Here is a 15,802-nt window from a genome sequence, read left to right as displayed (position 1 = left end):
AGGGCTCCGCTGCCCCCTCCCGCCCCCGCACCGGGCTCCGTCCCCGCTTACCTGCGGGCCAGCCCAGCCGGTGCCTTACCTGCTGCGGGCCCCGCGGCTGCCGGGCCGGGCAGGGGCCCCGCGGCTCCCGGCGGGGCCGGCGCCGGTGTCGGTGCTGCGCTGTCCGCAGCGCGCGGGGCTTTTATAGGATCGGGCTCGTAGTAACGGGGATCTCGGCTCATTCATAGAAAAGCATCAACCTACACAATGACGTGAGCGCTACGTCAGCGAGGAAATTTAGGGAACGGGAAGACGCTACTATTTATATCGGCGCGGGGGGAGGACAGCGGCCCGGAGCCGGGCAGGGGGTCCGGGCTGCAACAGGACCCCGGCCCTCCCCCCGGCCCCTCCGGAGCCCCCCTCGTTCCGTGGCTGCTCGAGGAGAGCGGTGGGGCAGCACCCAGCGCCCCTCATCCCTTCTCCACCTGCTGCCAGAGCCAGGGGCTGTGCACACACCGGGACACAAACTGAAGGTCCTGTCCCCCGGGAAGGCGGCGTGGGGCACCCCCTGCCCCAGACAGAGGGGTCCATCCAGGGAATGGATGGAATTACACATGGGAATCCAGGGTGCCCATCGCTCCTGACCACCCTGCTAGGCCAGAACGTGGCCCCATCCTGGCATCACCAAGGGGCAGCTGATTTGGGGCTGTCTGAGCCCCCCGTCATGGGAAGAGGGTGCACAGGGGTCTCCACACCAGGGCACCATCCTGGGGGTGCCCCCTGCCCACCTGCACCCCTCACCCACAGCAATGTCCTGAGCAGCGCCTCCCACGTGTCCCTTCACCAGACCCCTGTCCCTGCAGTGTCACCAGCACCCACGGGTGCCACCCCAGCTCCCTGCAGGACAATGGGACAGCACAAGCAGTGGTGGGGGGTGAGTTCAGAACACATGGAGTGAGCGACCCACTGCAGCACCGTGCTGACCCCTCCAGCCTCACAATGGGGCCTGCCCTCACTCCCACCAGGGTTGGGTCCCCCAAAACCATCAGTGCTACAGAAGAAGGTTGTGGCTTCACGGGTGAGTTAATTTTGGCCCCTTGCTCCTTCCAAAGTGCCAGCACCCCCCAAGATGGGCTTAGAGTCATATCCACGGGAATTTGGGAGCATCCTTTCTCCCTTTATGCACCTGTGGTCCATCCATCCATCCATCCATCCATCCATGCATCCCCCCCACTCCTGCTGGAGCTGTCTGACCTCACTCTGCTCTGGCGAAGCATCACACCGGTAACCACAGCAACAGCGGCGTTGTCATTGACAGCAGCATCCGCGCCCGCCAGCATCCGCCGCTGCGCAAGGCCGCGCTGCTGCAAGGCCACACGCTGCTCCGGGAGCCTCGAGCCGCGAGCCCCCCACTCCCCGACCCCTCACACCCCCAAATACCTGCAGAGCGCCTCAGAGATTTAACCCCTTCCAACCTCCCCCGACCGAGGTACTGCCATCCCGCTAGAACTCCCCCCAACGCGTTTCCCACCCCCTGCTAAATGGGGGTGTCCCCCTCCTGTCCCCCCCTTTATTTTTCCCCCACGCAGCAGCGGCTCTCGCCCCGTCGGGGCTCTCCGGTTCGGCGAGGGGAGGTGCGGAATCGCTGCCGCAGCGCTCCCCGCCGCAACCGTGACTCAGCCCGGGATTAGTCAGCACCCGGGGCCGGCCCACCCGCACCCGGCTGCGCAGCTCCGCCGCTCGTTCCTCCGGGGGCCGCGACCCCCCCGCTCCCCGTCCCGGTGCCCCCGAGGCGCGCACGGTGCCCCGAGCGGGACGCGGAGCCGGGGGGGTCGCAGCCCCAAGCAGGGGGTGTCCATCCCGGAGCGCGGCCCGTTGCTGCCATCTCGTGGGCTTCCCACCGGTGACACGGCCGTGTCCCTGCCGGGGGAGGCGGTGAGGGGAGCCGGGGGTGTGCGTGGGGAGGGGGAGGTCACCTGTAGGTGGTGGGTGAGGGGGGTTGGAGGAAGAGGAAGGGGGAGAGGAAGGGAGGTCTCGTTGTGCCGTCGTGACTCCGCAGGGGTGGGGTGTTCACCTGCTTGGATGGCACCCCACAAGGAAGGGATCCCATTGTCCCACGGTGCATCACTTTAAAGGAAAGGGTCCCGTCTCCTCAAGCCCCAAAATATCACCCTGCTGGAAGTGTTCCACTTCAAAGGAAAGGGTCTCATCACCTCAAGCCTCACAATATCACCCTGCTGGAAGTGTTCCTCACCCAATCTGGGCATTGTGCCACAAGGAAGGGATCCCATGAAGCATCACCCCTAAGGGAAAGGTCCCGATGTTTCACCCATCATCAGGGATGACACTATCACCTGCCTGCAGAGAAGGGGTTCCATCACCCCATCCAGTGTCATCCCACCGGGGAGGGGTGCCACTGCCCCAGGAAACAGCACCTGGCAGGGGTGGGTGCCCTTGTTTGACTGAAAATTGCCCCCAAGAAGCATCACCCGTAAGGAAAAGGGTCCCAAAATCTCACCAAACTCTGGCCCTCAGGGAGAGGATCCTCATCTACCTGCAGAGGACGGGTCCTGTCATCCCCTCAAGCACCATACCACAAGGAAGGGGTCCCAGTGCTCCACAAAGCATCACCTCACAGGGGTGGGTGCCCTTTTCTTCCCAAACACCCCCCCAAAAGGAAGGGATCCCATTGCCCCTCAGTGCAGAAAGGGGAATTGCCAAGCCCTGCTCCTGGGGAGGAAGATCCCTGAGCTCTGGGATATCCCAGGACTGTCCAGCTGGACAGCAGTTCAGTGGAAAACACCCTGGGGGTCCTTGGGGACAGGAAGCTGACCCTGTGTCCTTGGGATGAAGGAGGTGAATGTGTCCTGCTCTGTGCTGGTTGGCAGCAGTGAGAGGATCCTTCCCCCTGCTCAGCCCTGGAGTGCCGGGTCCAGTGCTGGGCTCCCAGCATGGAAACACTGCAGAGAGTCCAGGGAAGGAGCACTAAGAGGAGTAAAAGGCTGGATCATCTCCCTGGCAGAGAGCTGGGACAAGAGAAGGCTCCAGGGAGCTGTGAGTGCATGCACAGCCCTGGAGGGTGTGGGGAGGGCAGAGCCAGACTCAGCTCCTGCTGCCCAGTGCCAGGACCAGGGGCAGGGGGCACAGACTGAGTCCCAGCCATCAAGGAGCATTTCCTCACTGGGAGGGGAGTACTGGCCTGGGCTGCCCAAGGGAGTGCTGGAGTCCCCATCCTTGGAGATACCCAAACCACCTGGGCAAGGTCCTGTGCAGCCAGCCCTGGTGACCCCTCTGGGGCTGGGCATGACTTCCTGAGGTCTCTCCCTCAGGAGAGAGGTTTCCTGAGGTCTCTCCCAATCTCAGCTCCAGCTGTTTGAGTCTGCCTCTTGTGCATCTGGATATCCTTCCACTAGGAAGGGTTGTCCTGCTCCATCAAATATCACCTTGCAGGGATAGGTGCCCTGGTCTGACCAAGGACACTCTGCAAAAAGGGTCCCCTCAGTGTCACCCCAGAAGAAAAGGGTCCCATTGCCCCATCAAGTCCACAGAGAAGGCCCCCCCAAGCCACTGGAGCATCCCCCCCACAGGGAATGACTCTCACTGTCCACCCCAGCAATGCCACCCAGGCAGCACAGAGGGAGCAGCCATCCTGGCCGGGTCTGTGCTGTGCCAGGGCACCTCTGCCCTTGCCAGGGATCCTCTCCTGATGGGGGGCACCCTGGGAGAGCCAGGCAGGGTCCCGTGGCTGCCCCAGGGCCTTGGCACCGGAGCAGCTCAGGAGATGGGCAGGGGTGACACAGGGCTCAGCTCTGTCACGAGTTCACAGCCTCAGCCCCGCAGTGGAGGGGACACACATCCATCCCCATCCATCCCCCTGCACACACAGGGGCGCAGTTTCGGGGCTGCTCCACCCCGGCAGAGCGGAGCTGGAGCTGCCCGCGGGGGCTGCAGGCTCCTGGCGCTGCCGGATGCGGCCCCGCTGGCCAAGGGCAGTAATGGAAGACATGTGTGTGGGCTTTGGGGAGAGGCTGCGCTGGGAAACAGGGCCCTGCAGAGACCGGGGGGCTGTATCCTGTCCAAAAGCCCAGGTCCCACATGAAGCCAGGCATGCGAACGCGATCCAAACCACAGCTGGATTTGAACCGAATCTCCCAGCATCTGGGCTAATTTGCTGCAACTTTGATTGATCGTGGGGAGGGGGCACAGGCGGGAAACGCTCCAGCTCAGACCTCCCAACAGAGCCAATGACTTAACCAGAGCTGGTTCCAATCTGCTCAGCACATTGAGGCGAAAATGCCCCTTTCTCTGCGCGCTGCCGGCGCTGGCTCTTCCTGCTGCCCGGCTGTCCCCGATGTCCCTTGGGGCTGGACACGGGCTGCAGCTCCCTGGGGACACCCGGCAGCTTCTGACAGCTCTGGGTGCGGAACTCTGGCTCAGTCTGCCGTGTTAGAATCCCTCCAGAAAACTGGGATACTCATGCAATAAACCCCCCTCCACCTGCCCCAAAGCCCTGCGGGCACCGATCCGCCCCTCCGCTGCTGGGAGAGGCCGGGAATGCGAGACGAGCTGCAGAGGAGGGTGGAAAAGGTGAAGGGTTTTTCCAGCGCCTGCCTGGGCCGCTGCCCCCGAGGCTCGGCGTCACTCAGCAGGTAGCAGGGGCAGCCCGGGGTCCCGGCCGGCCCCGGGGGATGCAGCTGTCCGGGAGCCGCTCGCTGCCATGATTTATGCAGCTCAGCCCCATAAATTACCGGCACCGAGCCCGCGGGAGCCATCGCTCACAGCGACGTCCAGAGCTCGCTGCCAGAACCTGAAACACTTCCAGCCGTTAATTGAAGAGAGGGGGGAAAAAATAAAAAATGGGAGAGAAGGGAGAAATTAGTGCCCGGGGAGTTGGGATTAAACCGCGGCTCTAACGAGGGTCGCCCACGTCCCGCTCCCAGGATCCCGGCGCTTCCTGTGGGCAAGAGCCCAGCGTGGGGAGCAGCGAGGGGAACTGCTGAGCCTGGGATGAGCCCGCGGGCAGTGACACTCCGTCCCGGTCCCCAGGGCGACATTTCCGTAGTGAACGGGACACGCTGAGTCTGAAGGGATCTGAGGGGCAGTTCCAGGTGAGCGATGCTGAGCTGTGAGGGCAAGGGCTGCCACCAGCCTGCACAGCACCCATCCCTTTTTGTCCCGAATTCAGGGCTGCCCAAACCCTGTCCCAGGCACCCCACATTGGCTCCCCTTCACCAGGGGACCGGGTTATGGGGTGAAACCCCAGGTGGGAGGGATGGCCCTGCTCGGGGTGCCCCGCTCAGCTCAGGGGGTGCCAGCGGGACACCCCCGGATCAGCAGCCGGCCTGGGGAAGCCCATCGCGATGCTTTGCCGTACCAGGAGGTTGTGCAAGAGCCTGCGGCTGTGAGAAAGGAGAAGTGAAAGTGTGAAGCGAGAGGCGGCTCCCCCGGCGCCAAGGGGGGTACCCCACGCTGCACCCCAAGCCCAGCAGCTTTTCCAGCGACGGCTGGAGGGATAAAGCCGGGGAAACGTGGCTCTGCCTCCCCCTCCTCCTCCTCATCCCGAACCACCGCAAGCCCCCAGCCCACCGCAGCCACCGCACATCTGGGCGCCAGCGCTGCGCGCCCCTCCCGCTCTCTGCTCTCCCCCCTCACCAGCAAATTGCGCCCCTCTGCCCTCCCTCCCTGCTCCCCAGAACCCCTTCCCGCATCATCTCCACTCATCGGACACCACCTTTCACCCTCTGCACCCCAAAACGCTGCCACCCTCTCCAGCCTCCCCAACCGCTGGGCGCCCCCCGCTCTGCCCATCCGCACCCACCCCTCGGGCGGGGCGGCGAGCGAAACCCCTCGGCTCCATCGCTCCCCAGCCCCGTCCGCCCCGTCGGGTCCCACCTGCCGGGGAGGAGCCGCCGCCGGTACCGGGCGGGGTGGGGCGCACCGGGAGCCGCTAGATGGCGCCCTACGAGCGGGACCGACGGGGGGGACGCATCGCCCTTTGCCCGGGGACACCCCCGGTGCCCCCGCTCCGGGGCTCCCGGCCCCACCCGGGCCGTCCCGGGCAAAGAGCGATGTGCTGAGGACAGAGACCCCCGAGGGGGCGGCCGGGGCGCGGCGGGAGAAGACCGGGAGGAGGGAAAAGCCGGGCTGGGAGGAGGAGGAGGAGACCGGGATGGGGAGGGAGGGGTGTGTAAAGGGGGGGGCCCGGCTTGTCGGTGCCCCGCCCGGGGATGGGAGGAGGAAAACCTCCCGCCGTCCCTTTAACAGCCAGCGGCGCTGCTCGGAGTTCAGGCCGGGGTCAGGGGGAGTTCGCAGCCCGGGTTTCACCTCCGAGCTGGCGGCGTCGGGAACCCCGAGGAACCGCTGCTGCTTCTTCCACAACCACCTCCTCCTCCTCTTCCTCCTCCTCCCGTTCCGTAGGACCGGCCGGGAGCGCGGGGTATGGAGGAAGAGAAGCAGCAGAGGAAGAGGAGGGTGGAGGGGAGCAGCAACCGGCGGCGGCCCCCCCGGGGCTGAGCCATGAGAGTTCACCGAGACCTCAGCTGGCTGGCGGAGGCCACCGGACGCCCAGGTAAAAGGAGGGGGGGAACGCCCCGAAATGCGGGGAAATCAGCCGAAAAAGCCGCTCCGCGGGCTCTTGGCTTCGCGCACCTGGGCGGGGGGCACCGGCACGGAGGAGGGGAGGGGAGGTCCCGCTCCCCCCACACCCCCGACCGTCCCCCCGCTCACCTCAAGGGGGGGAGAGGAAACGGGGGCGGGGGGCGCCCGGGGGGTCCGGCCCGCCGCCTCCCGGGACCGGCGCGCATAAGAAGCGGGGAGGCGCGGCGGGGAGCGGGACAGCGGCGGGGAGCGGCGGGCGGGCACCGGCTCGGGGCGTCCCCCCTGCTCTCCCCCGGCAGGTGGGCGCGGGGTCTCGGGATCCCGCGGCTGGCGGGGCCGGGGCGCGGCGCTGGCGGCGGCGGCGGGTGATGTCACTTTCTCCAAAACCCTCCGGGGGTTTTCGCCCCCCTCCCGCCCCCCCGAGCCGCCGAGAAACGAGCCCCCATATAAGCGGTGGCACCGGCCGGGCGGGCGCGCAGAGCGGCCGGGACTCGGCGGAGCGCGGGGCTCAGACCCGCCCCCGCCACGCCGCCCGCCCCGCGCGTGGGTGAAGCCCCGGCCGCGCACGTCGAGCCCCCCGCGCGGTGCGGCGGGCACCGGGGCCGGGCACGGCGCTGACGGCGCGGCCGCTGTGTTGCAGGGCGGCGGGCGAGGAGCGGGATGCTGGACGCCATGGAGGTGCCGAGCCACTCGCGGCAGCTGCTGCTGCAGCTGAACACGCAGCGCACCAAGGGCTTCCTGTGCGACGTGATCATCGTGGTGCAGAACGCGCTTTTCCGCGCGCACAAGAACATCCTGGCCGCCAGCAGCGCCTACCTCAAGTCGCTGGTGGTCCACGACAACCTGCTCAACCTGGACCATGAGATGGTGAGCCCCGGCATCTTCCGCCTCATCCTCGACTTCATCTACACCGGCCGCCTGGCCGAGTGCGAGCCGGGCAGCGAGCAGAGCCTGGGTGCTGTGCTGGCTGCCGCCAGCTACCTCCAGATCCCCGGCTTGGTGGCCCTGTGCAAGAAGAAGCTGAAGCGCAGCGGCAAGTACTGCCACCTGCGCGGGGGCTACGCGCCCTACAAGCTGGGCCGCGGGCTGCGGGCCGCCACGCCGGTCATCCAGGCTTGCTACTCGGGGACGCCGCGGCCCGTGGACCTGCCTCCCGTGGAGCCGGCGGCGCCTCTCAACACGCAGTGCGGGGAGCTGTACGCCTCGGCCGCCCAGGGCGCCCCGCTGCACCCCCACGGGCTGTGCCCGCCCGAGCGCCACTGCTCGCCGCCCTGCGGCCTCGACCTCTCCAAGAAGAGCCCCACCGGCCCCTCCGCCCAGCTCCTGCCCACCGACCGCCTGCTGCCCAGCGAGCCCCGCGAGCCCTCGCTGCCCCCACGGCACGACAGCCCCCCGGTCAGCGCCGGCCTCCTGGGCAGCCACGCCGCTGCCTACAAGGACTCCCCGCCGGGCGCTGAGCCGGGGGGACACCCCCACGCCCCCGACCCCTTCCGCAGCACGCCGCCCTGCGCCGAGCCCCCGCTGCCCCGCGCCGACGGGCGAGAGCTGATGTACCGCTGGATGAAGCACGAGCCCCTGGGCCCCTACCTGGACGAGGGGGAGGCGGAGAAGGAGCTGGAGCGGGAGGAGAAGGCCGAATCGCCGCCTGCGGCACCGCAGCCCCGCTACCCCAGCGTGGAGAGCAACGACCTGGAGCCCGACAACAGCACGAGCGAGGAGACGGGCAGCAGCGAGGGCCCCTCGCCTGGGGACGCGCTGGACCGATACTGCAACCACCTGGGCTACGAGCCGGAGAGCCTGGGCGACAACCTGTACGTCTGCATCCCCTGCGGCAAGGGCTTCCCCAGCTCCGAGCAGCTGAACGCCCACGTGGAGGCCCACAACGAAGAGGAGCTCTATCACAAGGCGGCGGCCGAGCAGGCCGTGCCCTTCCTGGACAAAGGTGGCCCGGGGCTGGGTGACATCTTGCGGCCTTACCGCTGCTCCTCCTGCGACAAGTCCTACAAGGACCCGGCCACGCTGCGGCAGCACGAGAAGACGCACTGGCTGACGCGCCCCTACCCCTGCACCATCTGCGGCAAGAAGTTCACGCAGCGCGGCACCATGACCCGCCACATGCGCAGCCACCTCGGCCTGAAGCCCTTCGCCTGCGACGCCTGCGGGATGCGCTTCACCCGCCAGTACCGCCTGACCGAGCACATGCGCATCCACTCGGGCGAGAAGCCCTACGAGTGCCAGGTGTGCGGCGGCAAGTTCGCCCAGCAGCGCAACCTCATCAGCCACATGAAGATGCACGCGGCCGGCCCCGACGGCAAAGCCAAGCTGGACTTCCCCGACAGCGTCTACGCCATGGCCCGGCTCACCGCCGACCAACTGGGGCTCAAGCAGGAGAAGGCGGCCGAGCTGCTGTCCCACACCTCGCACTTCCTCAGCGACCCCAAGGCCATGGAGAGCCTCTACCCCTTGGCCAAGTTCACGGCCGAGCACCTGGGGCTGAGCCAGGACAAGGCGGCCGAGGTGCTGGCGCAGGCTCCACACCTGCACACCGAGGCCGCCCGGACCATAGAGCGATACTCGCCCCCCTAGCACCGGCCTGGCCGGGGGGCTGGGGGGGCCGCTGGGCTCCCCTCGCTGCCCCGTGTGGAGCTGGGGGGGGCGAGAGCTGATGGGTGCTCGTCCCCCGGCGCTGCCGGCGGTCCCGGAGAACTCGCTCAGTAGCCAAGGTGCCGCGAGAGCTGCTCCGGGATGGATGGACGGCGTGTCCCTCGGGAGAAGCCGATAAATCAGGGACTGACCCCGCGGCACCTCCGCCCCCGGCCGTGGGGGGTGCCGGGAGCTCGGCACCGGGCGGCAGCCACGCACAAGCTGTGAGTGAGGCCGGGCTGCGCCCCGAGGCTTTGGAGGACATGAGCCCGCTCCTTACCTCAGGGCTGCCCCCGGGCCAGGGGACGCCCTCGGCAGCCGCTGCACCGCTCCGGCTCCGCGCTGGGAGCCGCCGGCGCTCGGCTTGGCCCCGACGGGACCCGGACTGTGCCTCCCGAGCGCCGTGAGTAGCTCGTCCGTGGTGGCCGGAGCGGCCAGCGCCGGGCCGGGGTGTGAGCCCGAGCATCCCCGGGGCTCGGGACGGACTGACGGAGGGGACGGTGCGGGCTGAGCAGCAGGAGCGGGACGGGGCAGCGGCGGTCACGTCCATGCTGGGGGCCCGGGGAATCGCGATGCTCCTCGGCCCGCAGCAAGCACTGAGCTCCCGTCCCCGGCGCAGGGCTCGGCCGGCTGCTCCCCGTGTGTCTGGGAGGCGGGGCAGGGCCTGTCCCAGACTGAGCCCCTGGGCCCTGCCTCGCCATCAGGGATGCCCGGGGCACCCGGGCCAGCCCCGGGACCCGGCGGATTCGCCCTCGGGCGGCCACACTCGCCTTGATTATTTTTTATTTTTTTATTTTTTGCCAAAGACGCCCGTCTCCAGCGCGGCCGGGCCGGGCCGGGGGGTCCATGACAAAGACAAAGCGGTCTCTGGTTTGTCAGCTACGGGAGGTGGGCAGGGGCTGCGGGAGGGGGCGGTGGGGCAGAGCCCGGGGGGCGATGTGACCTGGGGCCGAGTCCCCCCCGGCACCCTCTGCCACCACCGCAGCCCCTCTCCCACCTTCTGCTCGGTGTGGGCCAAGCCCCCCCAGCCTGGACCCCCCCGGCCCGTGCCCTGACCCCTCCGTTGGGGCAAATGTGAAGCTTCTCCCCCCTCCCGAGCACCCTCCTCTCCTTTGCACACGAGGCTCCGGGCGGCCGCCAGCAGCGCCTGCCCCGGCCTCGCAGCCACTGTGCCTTAGCCTGAGCTGCGCTCCTGCCCCGAGCCCCGGAGCTGCCCGGGGGTGCCTGGCGGCGGCGACAGCACCCAAAGCACAGCTGGCAGCGCCCAGCGGGGCCCCGGCCCCCCCTGTATCACGTCCAATTTGTACACGGGCTTCTCGCCCTTTTTTTTTTTCTATAGTCGAAACGGAATGAGCAATAAAGTGACATTAACACGCGTGGCCTCGCGTTCTTCTCTGGGGAGGGGCCTGGCTGGTGCAGGGCTGAAGCTGAGCATGGCTGGGAGTGACCCTGGGGGTCCCCTGGGGGTGCAGAGCTGCAGGGAGGGGACCCGGGGGGCTCTGTTGTGCACCTGGTTAGCCCAGACCCCCTCGGCTGGGGGCAGCAGCAGATGCAGGTGGGACAGAGCTGCTGTCATCCTTACAGTGTGTCCCACTGCTGCCCCTCCCTGGTGTCCCCCACCCTCAGCAGCAACTCATGGGCTGACAACAAACAACACAGCACGCTGCACTGACACATGTTTAATACTAAAAATTATTAAAACCAACTGAACATCCCGAACGCGGGCGCTGCCCCAAGACAAGGGCTCCCAGCCTGCTCAAGCTCTGCTGACTCTTGTGCCACCTGGTCTGGTGGCACCAAAACTGTCCCATGGCCGAGCCTGTGACACACCTGGCAGAGCTGCAGGGCCCTCCAGGCTGGTGGCACCTGGCAAAGGAGCGCTGGGGCAGCGCCGTAAGAAAACAAACACTGAAACACACCCGGCGCGGAGGAGAAGGCAAAGTCTCTGCAAAGCTGGCAGCCAGCATGGCGTGGGCAAGGAATCGCGTGTGGGTGCTGTGCAATGGCTCCGTGTGCCCCACAGCACCCCAAAGTCTCTGTGCCCGGTGCCCCGGGCTGGGCACTGCTCTGGCAAGGGTTATCCAGCACAGTCTGCGTGTCCATCGTGCTGCCTCGGCTCTGACCCCGCTGCAGGGCTGGCACAGGGCTGGCTGGCACAGGGCTGGCTGGCACAGGGCTGGCTGAGCTTCCTGATGCAGACTCTGGGTCTGAGCCACCCACACAGGAAAGGAAAACGCTGGGCTCTGTCCTGCTGCTTCCTTTGCCACCTCTGCCACGTCCCTCCCACGGCTGTGGTGCCCAGAGGGGACCAGGGGTGGCCCTGGGGCTGCTCCCCCCCAGCTCATGGGACTGAGACTTGACAGAGCTCCAGGGGCTCTGGTTCAGGGGTTAATGCTCCCTCTTAGCTTCTGTGTCTGGTGTGTCACTGGGGATGGGACACTTGCTGATGGGACAAGGTGGGGTGTGGAAGGCTTAGCAGCACCCCAACCCCAACTCCAAGTGCAAAATGACCCAGGGATGAGGCAATGGCTCCATCCATGGACCCTCTCAGCTAGGCAAATAATGGGGCTGAGCATTTCTGTGGTTCTCTCTGGCTCTGCAGCCACAGGCAGAAGCCAGATCCCACATGGAATCTCTGTGGCGATGTGAGGACACACAGCACCCGTGGGACAGCCGGTCCTGGGGTCCTTGGAGAATTCTGTTAGCCTCACACTGAGTTCTAGGTCAAAAGCGTGCCTGAAGGTAGCAGGGTAGGACTAAGGGGTTTGGGGGAGAAGAAAAGGGACAAGGAACAGCTGGGGTGGGCAGGGCATCAGGACAAAGCAGCTGTGGGGGTGTTCAAAGCCTCCCCCAGCAAAGCAGGCAGGGCACACACCTGAAAACTAACCTACACTGAAAAAATGAAACTCAACAAGCAAACCCCACACCACGGAGAGGACAAAGCCCTCTGCAAGCAGCACTCCTGCGTGGGGCAGCACACGGTGGGGAAGGGCATGGGGACCTGGGGCTGTCTGGCCATGCAGGACAAAAAGGCTGGGGCAGGGGGAAACCTGCCCTCGAAATCCATGGCCTCTCCAAGGGGTACAGGCTGGACTAAACAATCCCAAAGTCTGTGCCGGCGTGTCCCCAATCTCTGCCCTACGCAGCCTACAAACCCAAAGAGCCACCGAGGCGTGACTCGAGCTCTCTGCACCCAAGCAAACCAAGCAAAAGGCTGGTTGGTGATCCAGCACAGGGCTCACCCAAAGCTTCCCTCGCCAGCGGGGCTCTCCAGCTCCGCGCTGGCACTGCCCAAAGGCCGGCGGGCCCCTCAAGGGCCCAGCCTCCACGTGAACCATCCACAGCAATGACCTTCCCAGCTGCTCTGCCCTCGGGGGGCCCTTCTCAGCACGGCCATTCCGGGGTGGGTTGAAGACGTGGCGTTTATTGTTCGTGGTGGGCTGGCGGCGGCGGCGGCGCGGCGAGGCGGCCGCTGGAGCCGGGCTCCCGCCGTCAGGGGCTGCGTGACTCCCTCAGGGGCCCTGGGCCCCCCTCGGCCTCCTCAGCCCTCCTGAGCCCACTTGAGGAAGGTGGGGATGTCCCGCACCGGCACGTTGCGGGTCAGCGCTTTGACTCGCAGGTTCCGGTCGTCCGTCAGCAAAACCACTTCCCTGAGCAAACGGATGGGATCGTCTGCAACGAGACACACACACGGAGCACAGTGAAGCTCTGACCTGCCCCGGGCCTTCATCCATCCCATGGTGTGCTCCCCTTCCATCCATCCATCCCATGGTGTGCTCCCCTACCCTCCCTGCTCCTTGCCAAGCTGCCTGGTGGGCCTCGCACACAGCCCTGCATGCCCAAGGCCATCTGCTCCCCTCTCTGTGCTGCCCAAGGGGGATTTGTGACCATTGCCCACTGCCCACAGGGGTGGTGGACTGGCCACAGGCTGGGAAGAGGAGGTCCCTGCCTGACCCAGGCCAGGAAGACAGCCTGCGACCCTGGCTCCAGCAGGAAGCTGGTGCTATTATTCTGTTGATCTCATTATAAGATCTAAAGCCACCCCTTATTTTTTGCGGAGCTTTTTTGGAGTCGCCACTGACACCGAGGCATTTCTGGCTGGGGCTCAGACAGACACTGGGAATTGATGCCTGAGAAAGAACCAGAGGGATCTTGCCCCCAGATGGATGAGCTGCCCCGCACGCAACGCGCCGGGCTGGGATGTGGGAGCCACGCTTACGTGTGTGCGAGGCAGGGGAAGCATATGGGCTATGTGTAAGCAGCTGGGTCCTGTGACCAGAGCACTGTTCCTATGAGCACAGGAAACACAGTGCCTCCGAGCCAGGACGGGAATGGAAAAAACAGAGTTTATGGGAGCCCAACATGGGCCCAGATTGGCTGCGCAGGGAGCAGCAGGACGAGGGGAAGGGGAGGGTGGCCAGGAACGCGGGCTATGGTCACGGCGTTGGGGCTGGGGATGGTGGGCAAGCACCTGGCTGGCCTGTGCTGGAAGGAAGGGAATAATTGGGGGCTCAGTGGGAAGGCAGGGCAAGGATTGAGAGCTGCCTCAAGTGGGAGCAGGAGGTTCTGCGCGGACACTTTAAGAAATGTGTAACAATAAACATCCTCTGCCCCGCGCTGGTGACGCGCCTCCTTGTTACAAACCAGAGGCTGTCAGCTTGTCAGGCCCCATTCCCCATAATCCACATGATTTCAAAATTCAGCATCATTTGCACATAAACATTTGGTGACGGTTTCTCTGTGAATCTGACAAGTTAAGCTGCTAAGAATTCGTGCTGACAAATGCGGGTTGATTTCTTGGGCAGCTGCTGATGTGATTCCCATCCCTGCCGCCCTGGCAACAGCCTGGAGGCTGTCTGGTCCCAGCACACATGGCTGATGCCAACCAGGAATGCAGAGGAAAAAGCTCCTGGACAGAAGGCATAAGGGGTCATGGGGAGGAGGCACTTTCTGGCCCTTTGTCACCACAAAAAATGGATCTGTGGATGTTTATGGTGTGTTTGTCACAGGCAGGGGCATCCCCAAGGTGCCATGAGGTGACATTTGGCAATGAGGGGGGAGGGCCACAGCCTGGGGCTGACCGGAGGCAGGAGGTGGCACCTTGGTGTTGAAAGAAGCAAAATGCAGGAGGGAAACAGATCCAAGGGCCATGAAAGAGAAATGGGAGGAGTCTGTGGAATGCACAGAGAAGGGACAAAGAGGATGTGAGGATGTCCCACCTTTGTTGGAGGGCATGAAATCCTTGGCCTTGTCATTGCAATAGTGGAGGCAGCAGGACAGAATCAGGTCGTCATTGTTTCCCTGGAAAAGAAAGGGCAAGGTTACACTTGGCAGGGAAAACTTTGCACCCTCACCACCCTGCACCACCTCGAGACACCCCAACACAGCGCAGTGACAGCAGGGACACAAGGGCCTGCTCAGCCAGCTGCAGAGTGGGGGCACAGAGCCACCCCTGCCAGAGCTCATGGAGCTCAGGGTCCCTGGTTTTCCCAGAGGAGGTGGTGGCACAGAGCTCCCTGATGCCCCTTACCTGCTGGCCAGTGGTGTCCTCGCTGCGGAAGGAGATGGACTCTAGCTCGTTGCCCCGGCTGGTCAGAGCCCTCAAACAGTTGTCCCTGCTCTCAAACCGCTCCTCCAGGAACTCGATGGACTTCCTGGCTCTCTCCTGCACTTGGCGGGCATAGCCTGCAGCCCGGTGCTCCATCTCTGGGCCCTTGGCCAGGCCATCCAGCTCGTTTATCACTTCAAACAGGAAGAGGAGGTACAGTTACCATGGGACAAGGTGCTCCCGTGACCTGCTGCTGGAGCACGCAAGCTGCCAAGGCCTCAGGGCCGGGGCACTGGGAGCTGGCTCAGGAAATCTGGGTTCAGCTGCTGCAGTGTCCCTGTGCTCCCGGACTTGGCTGCAGGTCTGGAAAAGCTTTGCTGCCTTCCCACCTCTGTGGGTCACCTGGCTGGGCCCTGAGAGCTCAGGCACTCACCCCCACAGAGTAACTGGTGAGGGCAACTGGCTCTGCCCTGCCAAACACTGGGGACCATCACTGTGCCCCCCATCCCACCCTGCTGTACCATGCCAACAGCATGGCCATGCCCAGGGCTGTCAGGAAACCCTCAAATCCTGTATCCTGCTCCTCTATCTCCGAGCACAGCCATGGCCCTGTGCCTCCTGCCCGTGTGGCACTGCTGCCTCTGACTGCAGGGCTGCACATGGGAACAGGAAGCAGGCAGTTCCCACCCTGGCACTATTTCCCACACAAATCCCAGGCCTGTTTTCCCACTTGAAGCCACCACCCCGTGCTCCTGGCAGGGAACACGCTCCTTTCAACGCCTCACCCATCTGGCTCTGCGCATCTGTCCTGCCTCGAGACGAGCTTGGAATCCAGGTGGATTCCCAGCCTGTTCACCTTGACTGGAACCTCTTGTACTGCTGCCAAGTGGTTGGGAACTCCAGCTGCTCCATCCTGTCGAGCCCAAGGGACCCCAGAGCTCCAGGAGGGACCAACCCTTGGGTGCTGGGGCTGCTGGAAGAGCCACTCTGCATGTGTGAGTGATGATGCTTCTCAGCACATCTGGACACACCCTT

The 15,802-nt window shown here is 65.3% G+C and overlaps 2 protein-coding genes across 4 annotated transcripts in view; one reads left to right on the top strand and one right to left on the bottom strand.

Moving 5' to 3' along the window:
• Positions 1–6,188: 6,188 nt before the first annotated feature.
• HIC1 (HIC ZBTB transcriptional repressor 1) lies at positions 6,189–11,712 on the top strand. Its single transcript, XM_074557222.1, has 2 exons — positions 6,189–6,547; positions 7,217–11,712. Exons 1-2 carry the CDS (start codon positions 6,496–6,498, stop codon positions 9,160–9,162), a joined length of 1,998 nt encoding a protein of 665 aa, XP_074413323.1. The 5' UTR covers positions 6,189–6,495; the 3' UTR covers positions 9,163–11,712.
• Positions 10,884–15,802, bottom strand: part of SMG6 (SMG6 nonsense mediated mRNA decay factor) — a 108,306-nt gene continuing 103,387 nt past the window's right edge. For all 3 annotated transcript variants that reach the window (XM_005493652.4, XM_074557217.1, XM_074557218.1), the window contains exons 17-19: positions 14,750–14,961; positions 14,439–14,520; positions 10,884–12,891 (exon numbers count right to left, since the gene is read on the bottom strand). In XM_005493652.4, the coding sequence (XP_005493709.3) occupies positions 12,761–12,891; positions 14,439–14,520; positions 14,750–14,961 (425 nt within the window). In that variant the 3' untranslated portion in view covers positions 10,884–12,760. The remainder of the gene's footprint in view (positions 12,892–14,438; positions 14,521–14,749; positions 14,962–15,802) is intronic.

Source organism: Zonotrichia albicollis, chromosome 22 (assembly GCF_047830755.1).
Source record: "Zonotrichia albicollis isolate bZonAlb1 chromosome 22, bZonAlb1.hap1, whole genome shotgun sequence".
Taxonomy (NCBI): Eukaryota; Metazoa; Chordata; class Aves; order Passeriformes; family Passerellidae; genus Zonotrichia; species Zonotrichia albicollis.
This window is presented reverse-complemented; position numbering and strand designations above follow the sequence as displayed.